This window comes from Plectropomus leopardus, chromosome 5 (assembly GCF_026936395.1).
Source record: "Plectropomus leopardus strain MGB_pleo_1.0 chromosome 5, ASM2693639v1, whole genome shotgun sequence".
NCBI classification, from domain to species: domain Eukaryota; kingdom Metazoa; phylum Chordata; class Actinopteri; order Perciformes; family Serranidae; genus Plectropomus; species Plectropomus leopardus.
Genome location: NC_142180.1, coordinates 36,091,552 through 36,115,475, shown reverse-complemented (window position 1 = coordinate 36,115,475; position 23,924 = coordinate 36,091,552). Strand labels below are relative to the sequence as shown.

The 23,924-nt window shown below is 39.1% G+C and overlaps 1 protein-coding gene across 4 annotated transcripts in view; it reads left to right on the top strand.

The window, feature by feature from the left end:
* LOC121941021 (pre-B-cell leukemia transcription factor 1-like) overlaps nt 1–23,924 on the top strand; it is a 195,548-nt gene that overhangs the window by 134,611 nt on the left and 37,013 nt on the right. For 2 of the 4 annotated variants that reach the window (XM_088078126.1, XM_042483717.2), the window contains 5 exons: nt 10,062–10,306; nt 13,180–13,370; nt 17,313–17,448; nt 20,009–20,168; nt 22,753–22,865. In XM_088078126.1, coding sequence (XP_087934252.1) covers nt 10,062–10,306; nt 13,180–13,370; nt 17,313–17,448; nt 20,009–20,168; nt 22,753–22,865 — 845 coding nt within the window. The remainder of the gene's footprint in view (nt 1–10,061; nt 10,307–13,179; nt 13,371–17,312; nt 17,449–20,008; nt 20,169–22,752; nt 22,866–23,924) is intronic. The other 2 variants (XM_088078127.1, XM_088078128.1) reach the window with 2 other exon arrangements.

The following is a 23,924-nucleotide window of genomic DNA, read 5'->3' as shown; positions in this document are numbered from 1 at the left end:
TTCCTGCCAGCTGGGTAGCTGATTTACCTGCAGTTTTCTCTGTACTGTTGACGTCTTCTATGCCAAACAGGAAAAACTGCTCAGATTATCACGGTAGTACACTTCTGTCCTGTTAGCATTGTTGCTAATACCTGCCATTGAGCTTTCAAACTAATCTTTATTGTCAGTTGTCAACAGCCAGGATGGTCCGCAGGGGCCGTTTTTACACGTGCAGTGTGAGCTCTCAGGTCGAGGCTTGCACGACCGTGTTGCAAAAAGGGCCAAAAACGCCAAAATTTGGCACATGTAGAAAATGACCGAAGATGCAATGTCAAAATATGACAATCGACGGACAATCGGACCGTACGGTGTGAGCACATTAATCATGAGCTTTGGCGTTACATCGCAGACAATTAACTTGCTCAGTGTGAGTTGGAATAACAAAACGTTTCTAAAATTGTTCAGTGTATGCCCAGCTTTACCTCTCAAAAAAACGACTGTTGCTGCACCTCCAAACACAGGAAGCATCACTTCCTGTGAGGACCCTGACACAGCAAAAAGTTTAAATAATCTGTTTGTAAGTTACTTTCTGGCTGTTTGCTCAGCAACAGACCAGAAAAGCCGATAGGAAAACATCACAGGTCACTTTAAAGTCTCATGCTTTTCGCCTTTCGACTCAAACTGCTCTTAGAAATGTCAAACCAGGCGTTGTTGATCTGCCCGGACACGCTGTCACCTGACCGGCATCGTGTGTCACTTTTTTGGCCGACTCTCCCCGAGCTGCTACCTGTGATGTAACACTGCGGATCACATTTCAGCGTCTGGGCGCGGGGCCTCCGAGGGTGCCTGCCAGTTTGAACCGAGGCGCCCGATCTCTGTCAGAGGGCTTCATGTTCGACCGCCCGTCTCCCTAACTGTGACAGAAAAGCCCAACATCATTAATTAAACATCACCCCCCCCTCCAAATCACCCGATCGCCACAACAGGCTGCCATGCCAACGGTCCCTGTCGACAAGCCTCCAAAATCTAGGAGGGGATTACGTATGGTAATGGTTTTTGACAGGCTGCCATTTGCCTCCGTTAATCTGATAGGATAAGATATCTGGACTGCGGAGCATGGTGTGCCGTAACTCTTTGAGTCTGATATTGTTATGCCGTGAAAAAAAAAAAACTGAATCATTTTGAAGATGCGAGCAGTGTCCTGGAAGAAATCTTAATCCCCTGACAAGCTTTTGATACCATCCCAAATATTGTCACTGACTCAAAAGCGTATTTTTAGACCTGGATCTGGCTTGTATTTGCTGTCGATTTTAATATTTCTCACATTCGTGAACTCCTGTCACGTATGTTGAGATGATGTGACAGTCTGTAACGGACCTGTGTCCTTCCCCGGTGAGAACATTTCTCCAGAGAGGCTAGTTATGTGATGCTAGCCCCGGGCTGCCAGCCCACTTTTATTTTGCCACGGTTCATTCCCCTTCACCCAAAGTATATTCTTCGTTCAATTAAGACTCACCCCAAACTCCGAGCCGCTCCGAAATGATGTATCTCTGTCGCGAGTAGTTCAATTAATATTTTAATACCCACACCCATCTTCATACGAGGCCAATCTTCTCGGATGACTAATATATAGCGAACAGAGAGCGTTTCACATGTGCTCGCTGAAAACAAGCAACGAGGTGGGGGGGCGGGGACGCAGAGCTGCTTTCCCCTCAAATAGGGACGTAAATCATCTCGGAGCATGATATTCTGAGCTTATCCTCAAAGAGCTTTTCCCCCTCAGTGTGGAAACGAAATAAATATTCCCAGATAAACAACCAGACAGTTAAACATCCACCTCTCCGAGAGCCAATTGCCCTCGGCTTTTATTAAATATCGATTTGATTTGTAAAAGGCCAGATGTTGGGAAGGGGTTAAATAAATGTCATGTTCTGCCATTCCACTTTACTTTTCTTGTCTTCTCAGTCGGTGACATTTTGTCTCGCTGTGTGTGCACACAGAGCAGGAAAACCGCCGACCAGTGCGTGACCCTATCCATCCTTGCAGAGATGCTTTTGCCACAGTTAACCCTTTAAAAACTGAGCCATTTGGCATTGATTTCTTTCAAAAACATGGGAAAAAACTACAAATTATGAGTTACAAGCAAATAACCTGAGATTTAGCAACAAAAAAGGAAAAAATTAGAAAAAAAACAATATGAAAATAAAAATAAAATATGTTATAATAATAATGATAATAATAGTAATTTTAGAGCTGTGATTGCAGTTATTTGTTAATGCTGTATGAGCGCCAATCAGTAAACGCCAGTAAATATTTGGCACCAGGATGTTTCGCTGCAACATTCCCACTGAAGTCAGCCGCAAGTTTTGATCTGTAATTAATAATAATAAATAAAAAGTGCGTAACATTAGTGAATTAACAATGTGGTCGATTGTGTTGCTGTCTTCGTGAATGCACAATTTTCTTGCAACAGATAGTTGTGAAAGAAACAAGTACATCCTTAAATACAAAGGAATGCTTAAAAAAGCACTTGAAAGTCGACTTGCCTGAACAAACACAGTAAAACTCAGTTTTGACGCCGTGTGCACGGCTCGGGGGTGAAAGGCCAGATGTTGGGAAGGGGGGTTAAATAAGCAGCGCTGAGATTTTGATACTGTGTTGTCTATTTCTCACCTCAGATGTTTTCAGAAACATGTTCTAACTCACCATTTACTTTTTCTGACTTGTATTTTTTTTCACCTCAAATGTTTTTACAAGCATATTTTAGTGCCTTGTTTAGTTGTAATAGCGAGATTTTGGGAACCAGAAAATGGAGGCTAAAAAAAAAAAAACGTCAGAAAAAGCAGCGCTGATCAAATATATACCAAGATTCTGTTACCGCGGTGCCGACTTCTCACCTCAAATGTTTTCAGAAATATGTTGTAGCTGACCGTTTAACTGGAATACGAGATCGTTTTTACCGCCAAACAGAGGGCTTCGTATTGCGTCACCCCCCAGCGGGAGTGTTTATTAGTCTCGTACAGCTCAATGCATTCTGACATTTGTAGGTTTCTACCTGTTTAGCATATAGTCATGTTAAAGACTCAGGTAGCACCAATTTTACAAGAATTTGCGTCTTTTTACTGCATCCCTGTTTAATGAAAAATACCAGGTTTATATCTGTAAATTACCTCTTTAACACAGACATGGTAACATTACACTAAAATCCTGTCTGCTTTTAGTAAATTCATCTGCAACCAGAGCCGATGCAAGATGTTTTTCTTTGTATTAACGCAAAGAGTAAAGTGGAGCAATAAAGCCCGCTGCATGCCTCCTTGGGAGAATTGCTTGTCAACAACAGGAGGGAGGAATAAGGCATCGTCTGACAACAAGCCATCTTTGAAACGCCTCCAAGAGGGAAATGGCATCCATTAGAGACATACAGAAAATGTGTGTTCGCTGAGGGGGGAGGGGAGGGGGGCGTCCAAATCACACACAGACTCTCACAGATAATTGTTTATCCCTGGGAGAACCGTCAGTGTTTGTCTGCGGGTGGCTAAGTAAGTTCAGCAGCACTATTGGACAGGGAGTGCCCAGCAGACCCAAGGCTCGAAAAACATTAGGATGAATCAATTAGGCTGCTATTAGCCAATAAAGTGGCCCTCACTGAGTCGTGTAATTATGACCCACAGCAGAGCCAATTTTATGGAAGCACATTATCCCTTTCTTTTCTTTATTAATTTTATTTGTTTGAGATAATCCCTCCATGGTTTTAATTATGTGCTTTAGGTTCAGGGTGGAATAAATAAATCATCATTTGCTTCCATCACTGCAGGTCTGCGGTTTTTTCCACCGTGTAGACGAGAGATTGTTGCCATTATGTCTGTCATCGTCGTAAGGATCAAACTCATTAGTGGCTTAAATTAAAAAACCGTCGCATCCTCTTTCAAATCCACATTAACCCCACTCGGAGCAGGTTCCCCCCATCAGATTGTGTGATAAGAGGCGGCAGGAAGGGCTGATATTATAGGCGGCAGCTACTTAGCTTGTTCCCAGCTCAGAGGACACTGTGTAAGTGTGACAATGTGCTGTCAATGAGGGATGACAGTACACAGCCAACATGGCGTAATGCATTGTTCCTTCCTGGGTCCCTCCTGACAGATGCTCTCCAAGACAGCTGGATCAGCAGCAAGAACGGAGCCGGGATCCGGGCTGCGTCGTGTGAGGAGAGGATGCGATACGCGGCTGATTAGTGCGGGTGTACACGTGTCAACAAGCAAGGCCTGGGGATCATGTCGAGTTTGTGTTAATTGTCAGTTCAAGACACGTTTACCTATTTATTTTGAGCAGAATGCTCAGCGTCGGATACCCAGCACTGCTGAACGTTTGCTTTCTACAGCCTCTCTTATTCCACCTCACTTTAACCCTCTGAAACCTGCAGCAACGTCACTGTTATCAGTGCATTTAAAGTATTTAAAGCTTTATACCGTCAGCAAACTGGTGGGACATTCAGAAACGAGAGAAAAATGGCAGTGAGCGATTCTCCACATATTGTAAGAAATAAATAGATTTAGAAAGTTATTTTTAAGAAATAAGGGGGAAATAAATAAGCTAGGGAAAACTATAGTTATCATAATTACATATTTAAAATTATTTTCCAGATTTATTATATTTTTAAGCACATTTTCCAGGTCATTTCCTTGTTTTGTTTCTTTTTTTAAACAAACTAATTAGGTAATTTTCTTGTTTGTTTCACAATTTTTTTTGCTAATTTTTGGGTAATTTCTTTCTTATTCTATTATATATTTTTAATCACTTTATCCAAGTCTTGTTTGCCTTTTTGGTTTTTTTTCTACTTCATTTTTTAAAATTAATTTTCAGGTAATTTCTTTGTACTTTTTACTGATTTCTTGCTAATTTTTTTCCTTTCTTTTTCTCTTTTCATTCCTTCTGTCGTTGCTCATTTTGTTCTTCCCATGTTTTTGAAAGAAATCAAGCCAATTTGCTTCGGTTTCAAAAGATTCATAACTCTCATGATGATGTATTTATACATTTTTAGTACCCTCGTACTTGTGCTCTTAAGGACATTTTCTTTTTTGTTTTTGTTGCGTATTTTCTGATCATTTTCATGTACATTTTTTTACTAATTTTTTGTTTTTTGGTCATTTCTCCTTCTGTTGCTCATTGCGTTCTTCCCAGGTTCTTTAAAGAAATCAAGCCAATTTACTCTGGTTTCAAAGGGTTAAAAAAAAAAGAAAAGTCAGCCTTCTGGTGTTTTCTTTCTCTCTGCCTTCCAAGAGATCTCCTAAGAAATGACCTTCTTCTGCAACAGCCGCTCCTATAAGACTGATGTCGGAGGTGCTTCCAGCCAAGTAAAATAAACACTTCATGAATGTTAAGTTGGAACTTGGCAGACGTGAATCTGAGCTTCTTTTTTTTTTGGACACGGGGAATTTTTGTGTTCCATTTTCATTTGACAGTCTAGACGTTTTATGAGTTCGGGAAGAAATGTGGCCTTGGTGTTTCTGTAGAAACATCTGACAAGAGCTTCCTCCCTTACATTTCTCTGCTGCTGCTCTTTGAATTGTGCTTTTACTCTGTTTTTTTTAGTAATGATGTGGATCATTTTGTTTGACAAAGAAAGGTTTGTTCATAGAGAGGAATGATTCGACACGATTTTGTGTTTTTACATTGAAGCATCGAAGCATACAGAGCTGTCCTTCACTTTCCCAGGTGGAACTTATTCATGCCTCCTCGGTGGATGTTGCTTTTTTTATTTGTAATATTTAATTTGTGAATTCTTTATTTAGTTTTGTTAATGGCACAATACATAATTTCCATCAGGCTTTTGATGAAAACACACATATGCTTCCTTATGTGGTGCCCTCTAGTGGCTGTGATAATTATTACAGGAGCAGATCAGGAAGCGATGCGCAGTAGTATTAAAACTGATTAAGTCCGTGTAACGTTGTACAAATTTAAAAGAAGCAAAAGAAATGTTAGCGCTGGAGAATTGGTAGGAGGTGTGGTGGATAGGTCAGGACTTGCAACCAGGAGACTGGTGTTTGTGTCCTGAAGTCAACGTTGACTTCTTTTAAAAAACCAGTGTGTGTATCATGCTACGCTGGTGACGTACGCCACGTTACGTTAGTGACAAAAGTACTTATTAACTGTTAAACCATGATGTTTTTCCTAAAACTAACCAAGTAGTTTTGGAGAAGAACTGCGACCATAAAATGGCATTAAAGATGTGTTTAAAACTTCCAAAACTGTGTTTGAATGGCAGTACGTTTTGGGGATTGGTTATATCAGTCAGAGTTTGGATTCAGTGAAAATCGACCTTTTCTGTCATTTAGGTTCTGTTTATACAGCAAAGGTTCCTGCATGAAATGTTAAACTTTTGTTTTGGCTTGGCCGTTCACACAACAACGATGTTTTGGGGGCCTAAAGATGCAAACTTTTCAGTGTTTTAAAAAGCCACCCCCTCTGTCACCGTGTAAACTGGTAAAACATGGATCCTGTAAGAGCGTTCATGTTATTGTTGCACCTCACGCATGTGCATTACGTTTAAGGCGAACAGCCAATAAACATTCTCCTCGATTTAGGACGTTTTATAATCCAGCGTCACTCGAAGTCACAGTCCCGCTTCATCTTCCATTCGGACAAAGCTGTCGGTTGTCGTGCGTGCGTTCGATATCGCCTTCTTGTTTGTTTACACTCACCGCTCTGTAGAAGAACACCTTAATGTGCGTGCACGTGTTGTCATTACAAAGTTGCACCGCCAACTACTGCCGCGCCATGCATACTACAGCGTTTTTGGTTTTTGTGGATCCGTGTACACGAGGATTGTTCTCACAATAATATCATATGAACAAAGTTTTTTTAAATGCAAAGGAAAGACTGGAAGGGTTGTTCTCGTCTAAACGTGGCCATAGATATGAGAGAGCTTTGGTAATTTTTTCCCTTATAATCTAAACAATGATAAAAAATAGACTTTGATGACATCATGAAGTAGTCTGCAATCGAGTTGTTGTCTTTCATTGTAAATCTGTCAGATGAGGGAATGTATTTAAGTTTAATTCATGTCATATAATTTCATTTGAATGAAATATCTGCCGGCTAGCATGCTTTACTTTGTAGTTTTTCATCTTCCTGTGTATTCAAGTTTCAGGGTCAGGGGAGTCGTCCAAAGCGATAGAACGAATTACCTCGATGTCGCTCTGCAAAAAACGATGACTGACATTTCTGTTGTGCTGATTTTCTGCACTCTGTTGCTTAGCTTGCGTCTTTTATAACCAGATCTAACAGCACAGAAGCTAAACAATGTCTGCTGTGGGCAGGGACGCTGCAAAATGTATTTAGCCACCTAAAAAGATCCATATCTGTGCAAATGCACAATATATTTGGAATATTTTCACCACTTTACCAATCGAGGCAGCGGTAGAGCAGCAGCTCCAGTGTTCTGCACAGTAAAATTACTGTTTTTGTCACTGGAGTCTGGTGGCTTTGAGGCAGCGGCTTCAGTTTTCTCGTCGGAAAGCTCGTCGTAAAGCAGTGAAAATATTCTAAATTAAGCGTATACTTAAACTGATTTTTTTAGGTGCATCTTTTTTTTAGGTGGCTAAAAATGAAACAATTGAGGCAGTACTGTTGCATTTTATCTACCTGACACGGGGGGTTTCTACTCTGAAGTTTTTGGAAACAAACATTGTGATTCAGTCTCTGGCCGAATTCATCAAAAAGTTTAAAAGAAAATGAATCTTAATCTTAATTGGGGCTTCCTATTGTGCGCTTTCGTCAGTTTTCTTTCTTCTTTCAGTACGCGCTGCTGTGAGTTGTTTTCTCGTGAAAATGACTTCCAGAGACTGCGGCTCATTTTCCTCCACGGGATTTTGTGGTGTGTGTTCTCATTTTAACACCCACTTCAGTCTGGTATTTATGAGGTGGTAACTGCAGAGAAAAACTGCGTTCAGGAGCCGGGGAGCGGCGGCGGCGGCGGGGGCCTCCGCTGATGTACGTTAACTAAAGCGGACAGGCGGGTTTAGAGTTTCTGATGGAGCAGGTTTGATCGGGTCATAACGCGGCTGCAGTCGGAGGTGAGGCGGGTGTGAAGCCATGCGAGATTTTCCCCTCCGAGCCGGTCCGTGCATTACAGGAGTGATGAAGGAGTGTGGGTAATGAGACAGGATGTTTGTACAGTCCTGCCATCCCAAGAGACCCCCACCCTCCTCCTCCAACTCTCAATCTACCTCCCGCTGAGCCCGTGGCCTGAACCCCTGACCTCTCCCACTCGCCAACAGTTGCCATATTTGCATTTCCAGTCCACTCGGGGGTGACTGAGGCGGCCCCCTCCTCTTCCTCGGTTAGTACAGCAGGCCTCATTCTCATCCCAGTGACCCCCTGCCCAGGCCGACCACCCCGGACAGCAGTCTGGGGTTAATGCACCAAGCACTCCCATTGTCTCTGAATTAATGAAGTGCTCCCCGCCTGTCCCTTCTCATTCAAAGACAACGAGACAAATGACAAATGGTAACGTTTTAAATGGCTATCGACACACGCGGGGCGTAAAGTCACAGAGTCGCAGCTCTTGTTGGCGCCACGGCCAAAGCCCCCCCGTAACGTCGATGCGCTCTGGATGTCCACTCTGGGATCAATTTGGATCCACGCTCCGCACAGGAGGAGGTGTTTTATATTGAAATAGATGGTTCTCAGATGGAGGAGGAAGAGTCAGAGTCTGGGAGTGTTTTCACCTCAGAAAATGGAAGGTGGGACTTTGACGCTTTTAGAGAATGACGAGGGAGACCTCCAGTGGAAGGCGGAGGAATCAATCAGATAAATATTGCTGATGAATTGCAATGTTTTATAAGAAGAAAGGAGCATTTTATTTCATCAGATCAATTTAAATCAGTCACACTGTTTACAAATAGGGCTGCGCGATTATGGCCGAAATAATAATTATTTTGATCAATATGAAGATCATGATTATCTATCAAGATTATTCATTGATTTTAGGCACACAATTTTTTATCCACATTAACTAACAGAGCACTGCTTTCACTTTTTCAGATTGCACTGATTTTCTTCTTATTGACCCTCTGAAACCTAAACACACCGGCTTGATTTCTCTCAAAAACAAAGGATGAACGCAATGAACAACAACAACGAAAAAATGAAACAAGAAATTAGTAAAAAGTACAAAAACTAGAATTAATAAAAAAAAAAAAAAAGGAAATGACCTGGAAATGTGCTTAAAAATATATAATAATTCTGCAACATAATTTTAAACATGTATTTATGATCATTAAAAATTAAATTATAAATATAGTTTTCCCCTAGCTTTTTTCTTTTTTCCTTGACAGTTGTAAAAAAAAAAAAAAAGTTAAGGAAATCAAGACATGGAAAAATTGCTTTAAAATATTAATAATATGTAATTATGATAATAAGAAATAAGAAATGCTTAATAATAAGAAATTAGTCCAAAAAAAAAGGAAAATTAGTATAAAAAAATATATAGCAGTATATCCTGCATCCTTAATCAAGTGTATATTTCCAGGCAGCAAGTTTGGCAGGAAACAAAGTTTGCCAAAAATTAACTAAACATCTTCCCACTCATCATCATCATCATCATCATCAGCAGCAGCAGCAGCAGCAGCAGCAGCAGCAGCAGCAGCAGCCTCTCAGTCCTGTCGAGCTGCGAGAGCTGCAGAGAGAAACATGACGATCACACAAAACACACACAGAGCTCATCTCTGAAATGCTGCATTTCTGCAGGAAGTTGTGGAAACACATTTTTGTGCTGTAATCCACTTTTAAAGTTAGAATATTGTATTTAACACAACAGTGTTTTAGCCACCTCCTTTAATGTGTGCACACGTTACACTAACACTGTGTGTGTGTGTGTGTGTGTGTGTGTGTGTGTGTGTGTGTGTGTCTTTGCTTCATCATCCTGCCTCCCTCACTCAGAGCGGGCGGATGTGTGGGTGCAGCTCAGCGGTGTCAGCCCGTGCACTCGGCTCTCTCCGGCTGACAGCTTGTTACGGTGCATCACGCCACCGTAGGTGTGACCTTTCTGACTGACCTCTGACCTTCTCCTGTCACTGCAGTGCTGAGTATCCGCGGCGCCCAGGAGGAGGAGCCCCCGGATCCCCAGCTCATGCGCCTGGACAACATGCTGCTGGCGGAGGGCGTGTCCGGGCCGGAGAAAGGAGGAGGCTCGGCGGCGGCGGCTGCTGCGGCGGCGGCCTCGGGAGGAGCGGGGGCCGACAACTCGGCGGAGCACTCTGATTACAGGGCCAAGCTGACCCAGATCAGACAGATCTACCACACAGAGCTGGAGAAGTACGAACAGGTGAGGACAGCAGACCTGACTGCAAGTATCAGCGTTTCATCTTCAACAACTTCAGCTTGTTGAAACTAACTTAACCCTTTGAAACCACAGCTAACTGGCCTCATTTCATTCAAAAATGGGAGGAAGGCAATGAGAAGCTTTTTATAAAGACCCAGAGGATCCAAAAATTTAAAGAAATTGTTAAAAAAAAGAAAAAAAAAGGACAAGACCGTTACCTGAAAATTATAAATAAAATAATTAAAGCAAAACAAAGAAAACAAAAAACAAACAAGAAAACTCCTGAAAAAAATAAGCAATAATAAAAAATACAAAAAATGAAATCAAAAATACTTTAAAATAATAAAAATAAATAAATGAAAATATATTTTACTAAAATATACTAAAATGATTATTAAATATAATTTTAAAAATAAACCCTTTTTAAACCTTCTTGCCTGTGTCTTTCAAACTCTGCAGCCCGCTTTTTAATGCAAGCTTACTCCTAAAAATGTGTCCTTTCTCAGCCAATAACAAAATAACACGTGACATCATAATGTAAAATGCTCATCACAGTTTGCCAGAATCCAAGGTGACATCTTTAAACTGCTTTTTTTGTCTGACCAACAATCCTGAAGGTTTTTCAGTGTGCTATTATATAAATCACAGAAAAGCAGCAAATATGGAAAAAATCCCAAATATTTTTTTTTTGCGTCCGTTGTTGCTGAATGTTTTTCTTTCAGTTGACTCATTCAATAATCAATAGTGTGTTTCTGCACTATGAGAGTAACTCACTCATAACGAAGCTCCAGAGCCACAAAAGATGAAATTCTACGTCATTACAGTGCAAACAATAATAGTAAACGGTAGTGGACTATTTACAGAATACAACAACACGACATAAAATATGAGAAATGCGTAAAAGAAAGCACTCGAGTGTCACTGATAATAAGTAAACCACTGAGTGCTTTTCACCACTTAGCTAAAGTCATTATTCAGGTAAAAATACAGAAAGTTCTCTCGTTCAAGTTGTTCGTCTGTGGGAGTTTGTTGTTTTTCTTTGTTTCATTTAATAGTAAAGGGAATATTTACACACTGCCCGGTTTGATGATGCTACTTTGGCTCTTTTTGGAAATGGTGATGGTCATTTTTTACTATTTTCACTGACACAGTTTTGCTCTGTTCACCCTCTGGTGCACAAGCAAAAGATGCAACCATAAGAAGGGATGGGCTTTTCAACAAAGTAGTGTATTTGAGTACTCCCTTTAAATATTTAAGGAGTTCTTGAGAACATAACATAAGAACAGGGTCCTGGGACGTCCTGGTCGAGCGCTTTCATTGGTGCATAAATATTCCCAGAAAGAAAGAAATCAAGAATTTGAGGCTTAATAGTTTCATATATGCCCCCCCCAATGTTTAGACGAAACCTACAAAGTCAGTAAATATCTGCGTTATCATAAATTTCAAAGACTTTGCTGATCTATTGCCCCACTTTACACTTTACATTTGCTCTTTTTAATACAGACTTGTATGCTTCACTGAGGCAGAATCAGCCTTAAGTCATCCCTGGAGATTCAGTTGGTTCCTCAGTATATACATGTGTATATATATATATGTATATATATCACTCTGAGTAAGAAATCACTTCAGATTGTGTTTTCAGCCCAGAATAGTCCAGCACATGCAGTATGTTGTGTGTATCTGTGCGTCTGTTGGAGGGGGGATGATGATTCCCTCTCATTGCCTTGATAACGGATGCATCCGCGACAATAGCATCCCTCTCAGATGAATGTGAGTAAGACAGATGAACACGCAGATAGACAGACACAGACAAAGCCTGACACGGCTAAATCCAGAGAGAGATCGACAGGAGGAGAAGAAATAAAGAAGAGGAGACAGTAAGAGACGCAGAGTCGGAGTGTAATATCGTGGCAGATTCACGCCTGGTGTCACACGGGGATGGGGGGATGAAACGTGGTGGCATGTTCGTCTCTCAGGGTGGCTATGCTGTGAAAGTGTGTGTCTGCGAGGGGAACAGCTGTCATTGGTTCCTCTCAACACACTGCCATCACCACTTTGGTTAAATATGAAATATATCAGTGCTTATATTTCCCCCCTGGTTCTGTGAGAAAGCTTGCCCCAGAACTACACTAAGAAAAGAGCTGGATTTTATTTTTTAGATTTTATTTTATATGTGGCTTTAAATACTGTATGTCAGTGGCCTCCCAACCATTTTCTAATTCACGATCAAAATAAAGTGATTGACGCTGTGAATTGTTTTGTACTTTTAGTATCTATGAGGTGCCAGAGAGCATAAAACAGCATCATAAATCAATGATCAAAAAAAGTGTCAGTGGAGGATCCTCTGCACCTCCCAACAGAGGTCCTAGCTAAGACCCTAATATCCTAAAATCCTGGAAACGTCCGAAAATCCTAAAAATACGCTAGAATGCCAGAAGTGTCCAAAAATCTGAGAAACTTCGTAAAATCCTGGAAATGTTGTAAAATGCTACCAAACGTCCCTGAAATCCCAAGAAACGTCCTAAAATCACGGAAATGTCCAAAAATCTGAGAAACATCCTAAAATCGGAGAAAAATTACCTAAAATCCTAGAAACTTCGTAATCTTAGGAACATCCTGAAATCCTAGAATCGTCCTGTTATCTTATAAACATGTTTGGGCCTGCCTTTGGCTTCCTGTTTTTTTTTGGTAATATTCCTGCTGTATGGCATTGTGTGTGTGTGTGTGTGTGTGTGTGTGTCTGTGTTTGTGTGTGTGTGTGTGTGTGTGTGTGCAGGCCACATTAACAAATAAAGGTCTTATTCAAAGTTGTATGACCTCAGGTGAAGTGTTTTTGAGTGCTTTTTTCAAAAGGTATTCCTGTGTCCTCCTTCCAGGCGTGCAACGAGTTCACCACCCACGTGATGAACCTGTTGCGGGAGCAGTCGCGCACACGTCCAATTTCGCCCAAAGAGATCGAGCGCATGGTGAACATCATCCACCGCAAGTTCAGCTCCATCCAGATGCAGCTCAAGCAGAGCACCTGCGAGGCCGTCATGATCCTGCGCTCCCGCTTCCTCGATGCCAGGTGCGTGCCTCCGCATATGCACATTCCCATTCACCGCGCCACGCTCCGTGCTGCAAATAACCTCCCAATTTAACAACATTGCAAATTATCATGTGCTCCCCTCCTCAGCCTCATATCCATATGAATGGCTAATGTAGGAGGCCTATCATGCTATAAACATGCTGTAGCACATGCTGTTTCGGCGCTTACCACACACACCGGGCTGGTTTGCATCTACGGGTGCCATTTGGACCGGTGCATACCGAGCAACACTGGCCAATAAGAGTTCCCTGCGTGCTCCATAACGCTAACTGTTTCCCTTTTTTAATGTAATCGCTTGTTCCTTTTGATGCGCGCTTTGGATTTGCATACATTTCTCCAAGGATAAATGTCACTCAAAGTCTGAGTTGGAGGCATAACATTTAAATGAGGCATGCGCTCCCGTACAAAGCTCCCTATCTATTCTCTTGCAAATGATTGTGGTGGTGCAGAGGGGAAGGGGAAGGGGAGAGCTTTCACTGGCTGAGAGGCACCGCCATGCTCGGCGCCGCTGATTAATCTACTGGCTGCTGGAGCTCACGCTGTGCACATTTACATATTCTCAAGCAGGCTTTGGAGTGCGGGACAGAGATTTTAGCACAAATCTCCTCACCGGTGGATGCATGCATAGAGATTTTACAGGGTCCCCCTGCAGCTTATGCAAAGCCCTCTTTAGATGTGGCACATGCAGACATGACCTGATAGGTGCAGGAGATAGAGGGTCAGTCAACTCATGGGCATCAGCACATCACATCTGTCTGCTGTAAGGTGTTCGCTGGGGTTCATTTTCACATGGAGGCTTTGAAATAAATATGTGTTACTATTTCATGTTTGATCATACAGCCTGGTGTCTGTGCTGCAGCGTGTTTTTAACATGCAGAGGATTATCAGTGTTTTTGCTATCAGACAGTTATTCTGTAACTGTTTTGATACAGTCAGTGTCAGCTCATAGTTAGTAGATAAGGTCGTGAAGGGGTAACACGGTCCTTTTCCTTCAGCCTGTAAATGCTGTGAAAGCCTGTTTTTTAACTCACAGAAGAGAATATTTAGAGAACATTTACTAAAAGTATAATCAGTTTACTCTTTGAAATGTCAGCAAATTGATTGGATTTCTTGCAGAAACATAAAAGGGAAAAAGGAAATGAGAAACTTCAAACATGGTCCAAAAAATTAACAATAAATTTGTTACAAAAAGAAAAAAGTTAAAAAAAAAAAAAAAACCTTGAAAATAACTTCAAAAACTATATATATATATATATATATATATATATATATATATATATATATATATATATATATATATATATTACAATAATATGTTATATATTTAATATTATCTAATTTTCTGTTTTGTTTTGGGAGTTTTTTGATCATTTCTGAATAAATCTCCTCACACCCCTCAATATAAAAACTAGAGCCCAAGGTAAAAAAAACACCCTGTACCTCTGGGCTCCTGGGTTTATTTGATGAACAGAAAGTCTTTTCTATTGCAGCGAATGCTTTGCTTTCCCTCTCAGCGTTAAAGGATGTGACGTTTTGTGGGCGTTCCCATAAATACGACTGTGTCTTGCTTTCAATCAGCTCTAATAAATGTGCTCTTATCAATAACGATTGAAATTAATATGTATGATGTAAAAAGTTACCTTGAAGTGATGAAACCTCAGAGAATTATCACCTGGCTCTGCAGTTTGCTCAGCTGTTCAGAGCTTTTCAGCATCTTTCAGCTCATTGTTTCATTTGGTTTCATTTCACTTTCCTGTTTTGGTTCAGTCTCACAGCTCTCTTCCACCTTGTTTCCAGAAGGATCTGTTTTCAGCTCTGATAAAGCTGCACACTACCTGCCCAGCAGACAGCAGGCAGACAGTTAGAGACGAGCTGGTGGACGCACAGCAGCGGAGCATTTAGCAGCTAAAGAGACAGATATTTCTGCGTGACTTGATGTAGTGAATGTTATTTTTTTATCAAATGACCAGAAAAAACGTTTCAAACATTTGTATATGTCTGCAGGATGTGTAGATAAACATCTTAATGCAAACACAGCTTCATGTGTCAAAGTTGTGCTTACAGCTCGTAGTGCTGCCTCCAAGTGGCCAAAAAAGTTGCAGGCTTAAAGAGCATTAACATTTTTCTTTCAACAAAAGAAGCCGGATTTTGTGGTCTAACTGTAAGGTTTAAAAAATGTCTCTCAATCTAAAATAAGCATAAATGTTAATTGTTATTAAATTTGGAACAATCTGATTAAAAAATAAGTTCAAAACTATTATAAATCTAACTAGAAACTGAATGGCAATCTTATGCAGTACTTTGTGATCCAGGTACATTTAGTACAATTTATGATTTGATACCAGACCAAAAGCTGCTCTCATCATTTGTGAAATCTTTACTCAGTTCATTGTTTTCATTGTATATTTTAGTGTGTTTTTTTAAGTGATTATCTAATTTCAATTAATTGTTTTGGTTTTTCATCGTTGTGTTTGAGTAGATTTTAAGAGTCGTCTATGTGCTGTTATCGCTCCTGCCAATTCTTTTTTCCAGTCGCTCATAAACGGAGCTGCGGTGAAGCAGTTCTGGGTCAAATTGTTCCCTTGAGTCCTGACAAACTGTCTCAGAGCAAAACTGCAGCTAAATTGAAAGTTTCTCGAATGATAGAGGTTTTCACGAAGCAGGTAGTGTTCATCCAAAGTGAGACCGGGGAGACCTAAAGAGACCTGAAGAGACCTAAAGAGACCACAGTGTTTAAAGACCAATATAAACTACCAAGCTAACATCTTAAGCTTTGAGTTAGTAAAAAAAACAACAATTTTTATGAAACTGTCCTGTAAAGACATTTTTGTTGCTTCTGGTTTCAATTTTAGAGATTATACTGACTCCTAATGGTACAATCAAAACAGACTGTGTGTTGAACAGTAGTGCATACTGCGATCCATGCACGCCAGGGGGTATTTTTGCAGAGTACTGCACAGTATAAAGGTGCATGCATGACTGTGAATGTGCACGTGGAGCTGCAGGAGAGCTGCTCAAGGTTCAATCAGCTGTTAGTCCAAAAAGTGTGCACTCTTTCACCTCAGAAACAGTTTCTCTCTGGACTGCATGCTCTAAAATTTCTAATATATAATTTTGAAACGTGTCAGACGTCCAGTTCTCTCTTCAGGGAAGCCACTCACTTCTTCAAGGCGAATCATGTCTTTACGTCCACTCATCATTTCATGAATCTAAAAAGCAGCTTCAAAACTGTGAATTTTGTAGTCTTTCTCAGCTTTTTTCACACTATTGATGATATTGATGAACTCCTGCTACTGCAAATCTCCCTAAATTTAGTTGACCCCAATGCTTGCACTTTGACCTGACATGGTGACATTGTCATGTCATATCGAAGAAATTAATTAATTTGCACATTTTAAACATCTTTTCTTTTATGTATGTGTATATATATATATATATATATATATATATATATATATTTATATATATTCGTGTTTGTAACATTTGATTTTTTTAACAAATGCTCAAATTACAGTGCCATTGCCATTCCAAAAACGTGTTAGGTTTCTATTCATGTATTTGAAAATACTATAGATACTTATTGAAAACCAAAGAAAAAAGAAAAAATATCTTTAAAATAATATATATATATATATATATATATATATATATATATATATATATATATATATATATATATATATATATATGTTGTTGTTGTTGTTTTGTCTGAGAGATACCTTATCATATTCTGCTCAGATTTAAAATACGCTATGCCAGCTGCCCAATGAGCCACAGCTCTCACGCCTTCTTCAGAGGCAGACTATTAAATCAGCTCAATAAAATGACAAAAATCAACCCAAAAAACAAACAAACAAGGGATCTACTCAGCTGATCACCTAACCACAGTTCCTGTTTTAACCTCCAATGCTCTTTCTGCAGACGGAAAAGACGAAACTTCAACAAGCAGGCGACAGAGATCCTGAACGAGTATTTCTACTCGCACCTCAGTAATCCGTATCCCAGCGAGGAAGCTAAAGAGGAGCTGGCAAAGAAGTGTGCCATCACAGTTGCCCAGGTACACCACCTCACACCTCACAGCTCACCACAGCACCTGTAGGAAAACCACAGCACACACACGAGAGAGACAAACAGCATTTCTAATCTGAAGCAGCTCTGAGCGTCTTGGCAAGTAACCTAATAATAAGTTTTGTGACTGTCATGAGTACAGACAGCTCCTCTAATCTTTCACAGAAGCTTTCATTGAGACAACAAAGCGCTCAGAGTATAAATATGCCATGTCATAAGTTTGTTGTCTTGTGATTCAAACCAGACAAAGCTATTTTTGACCAATGACTTTTTGTTCCGATTGAAGTAACGCAAACCAAAGACAACACGGCTGTCATAGTTCTCATCTTATCATATAGTGAAATAAGTTTTTTTTAAATATAATTCGCTAAAATATACAAAATCCAGAGTCAGAAAAGTACCTCTGTGAGCTGTGACACAATAGTTTTAGTTGTAATCACTTTTTTGAATCATTAATATTAAATTAAACATTTGGTAAAACTTTATGGTGACCATCTTTAATAAATGGTAAATTGATAGTCGATTAAATTTGATAAAATAGTTATTTAGTGTTAACAGTTTTTGTTGCCATCGCCAAACAATTAAATAATTCTTAATAATACCAATTATTAGTAATTAGTAAAGATTTAGTACATAACATTATTTCATCAATTAACTATTGCACATATTAAAACCATTTTTGTACTATATTAAGCATTTATCGGTGGTTAATAATTACTTTGTAAACCATCTATGAAGTGTATCTGGATGGCTGTTAAAATTTCCAACTGATGATTATAAATCGTTTTTAAATGGTCAGGACTTTATGAATGAACGCATCCATGTGATGCTGTTTGTATGATTCTGTATAAACAGATCTAAAATCAGAACCGTGATAAGTAGAGCGTTCGTCCTTTTCGCAGCAGAAAAGCTTCTGTGTTTCGTGTCACTACGTTGTTTGATCGTGATGATGTCACTGCGCTACGTTAAACGTCAAACCGAACAAAAACGCACCGTGGTGCCGGAGGAATGAATGATGAATCTATCAAAACGCCTTTGCACTTTGTCAAAAACGAAATACTGTATAGAGTTTGATTGACTTATGGAGGGTTAATAAATATTTTCTTAATGTTTCTGCATTTAAAAATCTTTTGGATTTTGTAAAAATCTGATGAATAAAACTGATTCGCTTTTTGTATTATTCTTTTAATGACACAATTTCAAAGTTTTTATCAATTATTATGGTTTATTGACTTAATCAGTCTTTTAGCTGCAGTTGTACAGCTTTGAGGGTTATAAAACATTTGAAGATACTCCAAGAATTAACATCACAATAAGCAAAAATACCAATGTAAGCGCTGGCGGACTGTTTCTGTTGCAGCGTTGAAAAGGTTAATAAATACTGAAGAGTATCTACACAATCTGCAACTTCATAATGGCCACCAAAGTAATGTTTACAGATGACACAGTGAGATAAAAACTGTTAAAATAACATAAAATCATAACATTAGTAATAATAAGTAAACTTAATTCATTCTTTTATTGTTTGTTAATAGTACAAAATGAGAGTGACTAATTAACTATCAATTAACATTTTTTAATGATGGTTATTAACAAGCGTTACCAACTTTTCTATGTTTCATATGATTATGAAATTAATGTTTTTGGCTACTCATCAAACCAAGTCAAAACTATTATTAAAGATCAATAGGTTAATCATTTGTGAGAATAATAATTCCAGCTCTACAGTATATTGCCGTAATTAACAAGACCATTAGCCTGTGAGAGTCAGCAAAGCAGTGAAATGATGATTTACCATAAATCTCACAGAAAACATCTACAGACACTTGAGATGTTTTGCAGAATGCTGCTGACGAGCAAAAAGAGTCAAATATTTAGGCACCTTGTTTTTTTTCATCTTTGCATTCTAGCGCTCAAGTTGTTTCAATCCTGTGAGAATTGATAATAAGGAAAGCATCGCCAAGGTAAACAGCCGTTTGTGTTTTGAATCCATCATTTGGGAATGGATTGTTTTCTCAATTGGTTTCATTAATTTGTACCAAATGATTTGAGGATGCATCTGGGCCTGATTGTGGGAGCCGCTCGGCGGCTGAATGATTTGTAGAGTTTCCGTTTCTTGGCCATAATAAAGGAGAATGTTTACCTACTCTGTGTATTGGAAACTTTGCAGGATTGATTTGGTTTTCATTTTAATGTTGTTTATCATTAGCGCTGGGATTACCCCCCTGGCTTCATCTGGGAGTCCATTAGCGGTAATGGGTGTTAGCGGATGTTGACTGATTGGTGCTTGCGTGAGTTCTGATGATAGCTGCAGTCATGGTGACATAATGAGACTGTTATTGGCAATCATTCCATCCTGGCACTAATGCGGATTCACAGCACCAGTCTGCGTAGCCCCTACCTCTGACAAAGGCTCTCTGCAGTGTAACACATGCCATTAAGGCCATGCAAGCTAAAGACCACCCTGATACCCCCGAGTGCTTGAGAGAGGCTCTGTGTGCTGAGATTTCATGAGCGTTAAACTATGTTCTCTTGTTTTGTCTGCTCAGGTTTCCAACTGGTTTGGGAATAAAAGAATCAGATACAAGAAAAACATTGGTAAGTTCCAAGAAGAAGCCAACATGTACGCTGCGAGAACTGCCGTGAATGCGGCTAATGCATCCTCACATGGAAGCCAAGCAAATTCACCCTCAACTCCAAACTCTGCAGGTGAGACAGGAAGTCCCTGGCTCTGCTCAGCTACATTAGACATGTTCCTCCTCTCTGTGCATTACTGCAACTCGACTATCACTTTATATCAGTCTCAGGTTATTTTAATGCTGGTGATTTTTTAGGAGTGAAAGAGTTAGGACTAACTAAAAAACAGACAGTTCTCATACAAAGGACACGTCTACCGCCTGGTAATGCCGCGTCATCACACTACACATGTTAACAAGAGCAGCTCCCCCTTTAGAGCAAAGCTGTGTCAGAGATGAGCCAACCTGAGCCCCGTAACAAGTCTCCCTTTGCTTACTGTCCTTTTCTTTTCATCTTAATCTTATTCTTCATGTTTGACTTTTTAACTGTTTTCATCATGTTCTGCTGTACTGACGTTCAAACTGTGTCTGCTGATGTTCTTTACTATTGTCAACAAATCTGAATGTTTTTTTTAAATGAATGATTTATTTCAGTCACATGAGAAACAGATTATTTCACACAAATGTTCTCAATCAGTAACCGAAAAAGGAATATGCTGAAGCCCAAGATTTATTTTTGCCTTTGAGTAATCAACAGAATAACCCAGAATAACAAAAACACTAAAGAAACAAAAAAGAAATAATAAAAAAAACAAAGAACACCAAGGAAACAAAAAAGAATTAATTAGAAAAAGTAATTTATCAAAAAAAACTGTGTGTGTGTGTACTGTATATATTTATATATATATATGTGTGTGTGTGTGTGTATATACACACACACACATATATATATGCATTGTATTGCAATAATTTTACATTTTAAGTTTTTTTGTAAAAAAAAAAACAGAGAGCAGCACAAATCATCACTAAGTCAATAATTCAATGTGTCAAAAATGAACAACCCTCATGAATTTTAATTTCCTTCTCTCAATAAAACAAAAACACTTGAATACAGAAAGCTTTTGTGTACAACTCCAAAAAAGTGTTTCCAGTGTTTTTAAATACACGCTGTCTGCAAGTCTTAAGGTTTAGGATCTTCTTAGAAAATGTTTGTAGAAAATCTCATGAAAAGACAACAATGTATTTATTTTTTCGGATTGCCTTTACTAACAAGTGCTGCCTGATTTATGTGATTGCTGCTCGCTGCAGAGCTCACATCAGTGAAACACACTGTTGCACTCTGTGACATCATCCCTCGTTACCATGGACACACACACACACACACACACACACACACTGTAGTTTTTACTCTTATCTCACACAAATAACATGTAAATACTCATTATCATCAAATCTGTGTTTATAGACAGTGGCATGGCCAACTTTTGCCGGCCAAGCCTGGCGAAAATAATTGGAGGCCAACATTACTGTTTTTAGGGGCTGTGACGCACTGAAACTAGATAACGTCTGTTGGTATTAACCATGTTCGGATAGCTTGTTGGGAAGCACGCTAAATAATGCTACAAAGTTAGGCAAAAATAATAATTCTAGGGATATATATCAATATTTTTGCAATATTTTGGCAATATCGGAGCAACACACAGACACCAAGTATCGATTTTCTTAATTATTTTAATATTAATACTACGAAAACAAATGCAACTTTTGGTAGTCTACTAGAATAATAAAATAAATTGTTTTCTATTTTTGTCCACCAATATAGTTTTAGTTTAGTTCATTTACGCACAATTGAAAACTGCATAAAATCCAGTTGAAAAAAAAAAAGTGTCAGGAGAGGTCATGAAGCCAGAAGCTTGTACAAACGCACCCCCCTCAACTTATAAACGCAGCTTAATTAACATTTTACAGAAAAATACAACAAAAGATAAATAACAACAAAGAGCAGAATAAGTAACCAGTCCCAAAACTTTAATCGAAGTACACACAACACAATACAAAGTGTTACGGAAAAAAGGAAATATTTATATTTATACACATATATATACAAACATCCAGAAAAAGTTCAGCATCATGAGTTGACATTACTGTTTTAGGAAATGACTCAACTTTTTTAAAAATTAGGTACTAAAAGTTTGTGACTCGGGGCCAAAAAAATATATTCATAATTCTCTTAATTATATGTTTAAAATATGTTGCAGAAATATAGAGACTTTTTAGCACTTTCTAGAGGTTGTTTGCCTGTTGTTGCTTTTTTCTTACTTTTTTCTAATTTTCAGGTCATTTTCTTGTGACTTTTTAATAATTTCTTGCTAATTTTTGGGGCCACTTCTAGTTAGTTTGCTTGTCTCCCTCTTCCTGTGTTTTTGTAAGAAGTCAAGCCAGTTTGCTAAAGTATCAAACTGCTTTTCAAGTATTTCCTGGAAGTAGTTTAGCCATAACCTCTTTAAAGCACTAATATACAGATGACTTGCTTATTTATTTGTCTGGAAGTCAAATTCGACACAAACGCCTCTTGTGTCGGGTTACAGCTGTGTCTCTTCTGTCCTCATGTGTCCGTTAGTTTCCTCTGCGGCTCCGCTCTAATTTAACAGAGCCCGTTTTTGGCTGCTAGCTAACCTCTGCATGCTGCTCCTGCAGGCTGCTGCCTGCTGGACTACTTGCTTACGCTGCTTGCTCTCTGTCTCTCTGTGATGCGACTGCTCCCTCTCTCCTTCCAGGTTCTGCTGGCTCTTTTAACATGTCAAACTCCGGGGACTTGTTCATGAGCGTGCAGTCTCTCAATGGGGACTCGTACCAGGGGGCTCAGGTGGGAGCCAACGTGCAGTCACAGGTAGGGCCGAGAGCTGCACAGCCGATAACTGAGGGGCAGAACCACCTCACTTAACAATTGTGACTTGTTGTGCGCATGTGTGACTACTATCATTTATGTCATATTTAGGTAATATAATGGCTCTTAACTCTCTTAGAGTCTGCTTAGCTAAAGGCACTATACGTGTTTGTTAAACAATGTTTATTTAAAATTGTCTCCTACATACACATATGTAACTGCACTTATTATAAAAAATCACACACTGTTGCATAAGTGTACTAAACACAACAAAACAACAGCAAACACAAGAAAAGAATTTAAAAAATCACAAAGAACACCTTCTCAGACACAAGACACTTGCATATCAAAAATGCATATCATAATTAAAACTTTTTTATCATTCTCCTAATTTGAGCTCATATATTAACCATGTTGCAAGGTTTACATCACTGAGTGCTTATTCCTATATCTATACATTGCTCACATTAAACGGTCCCCATATTTTTTAAAATTTAACTCGCCTCCCTTTTCTTACTTACTCTCGCCAAAGGAAAGTTTATCAAAATGTGACTCATCCAGAATGCAACTCTTGGCCTGCTCGTCTTTTTCCAAAACATTGCAATCGACCTTTTGGTGTGCACATATCTACCATTATTTGTTCACTCTTGGCATACTTGTGGTCTGTTGGATAGAGTCCTAAAATAAAAAATAAAAAACAGGGTTTATTGGAATGTTTTTTAGAGAAACTATTCTATTGCTTTTTTAACCTCCCAAAAAGATTTTACAGAATAAAATAGTGTCCTCTTCACCTCAGTGCATTTCGTACATAAATCTGTGAAACTCCTATAATATTTAATTTAACTGGCGTAACATATGTTGTCGTGAGTCATCTGTACTGTAACAGTCTAAATCAGGTTTGTTCGCACTTGTTAGCCGCAGAAACGGACTGTAGTAAATATGTTACATCAACTCTTGCATGATGTTTTATTACATTAAAGGAGCTCGTAACGACATTCCAAATATTAAAATCAGGGTTGTAAATGTGTCATGGAGAACCTGGACAAAAAGTCGTTGACTTTC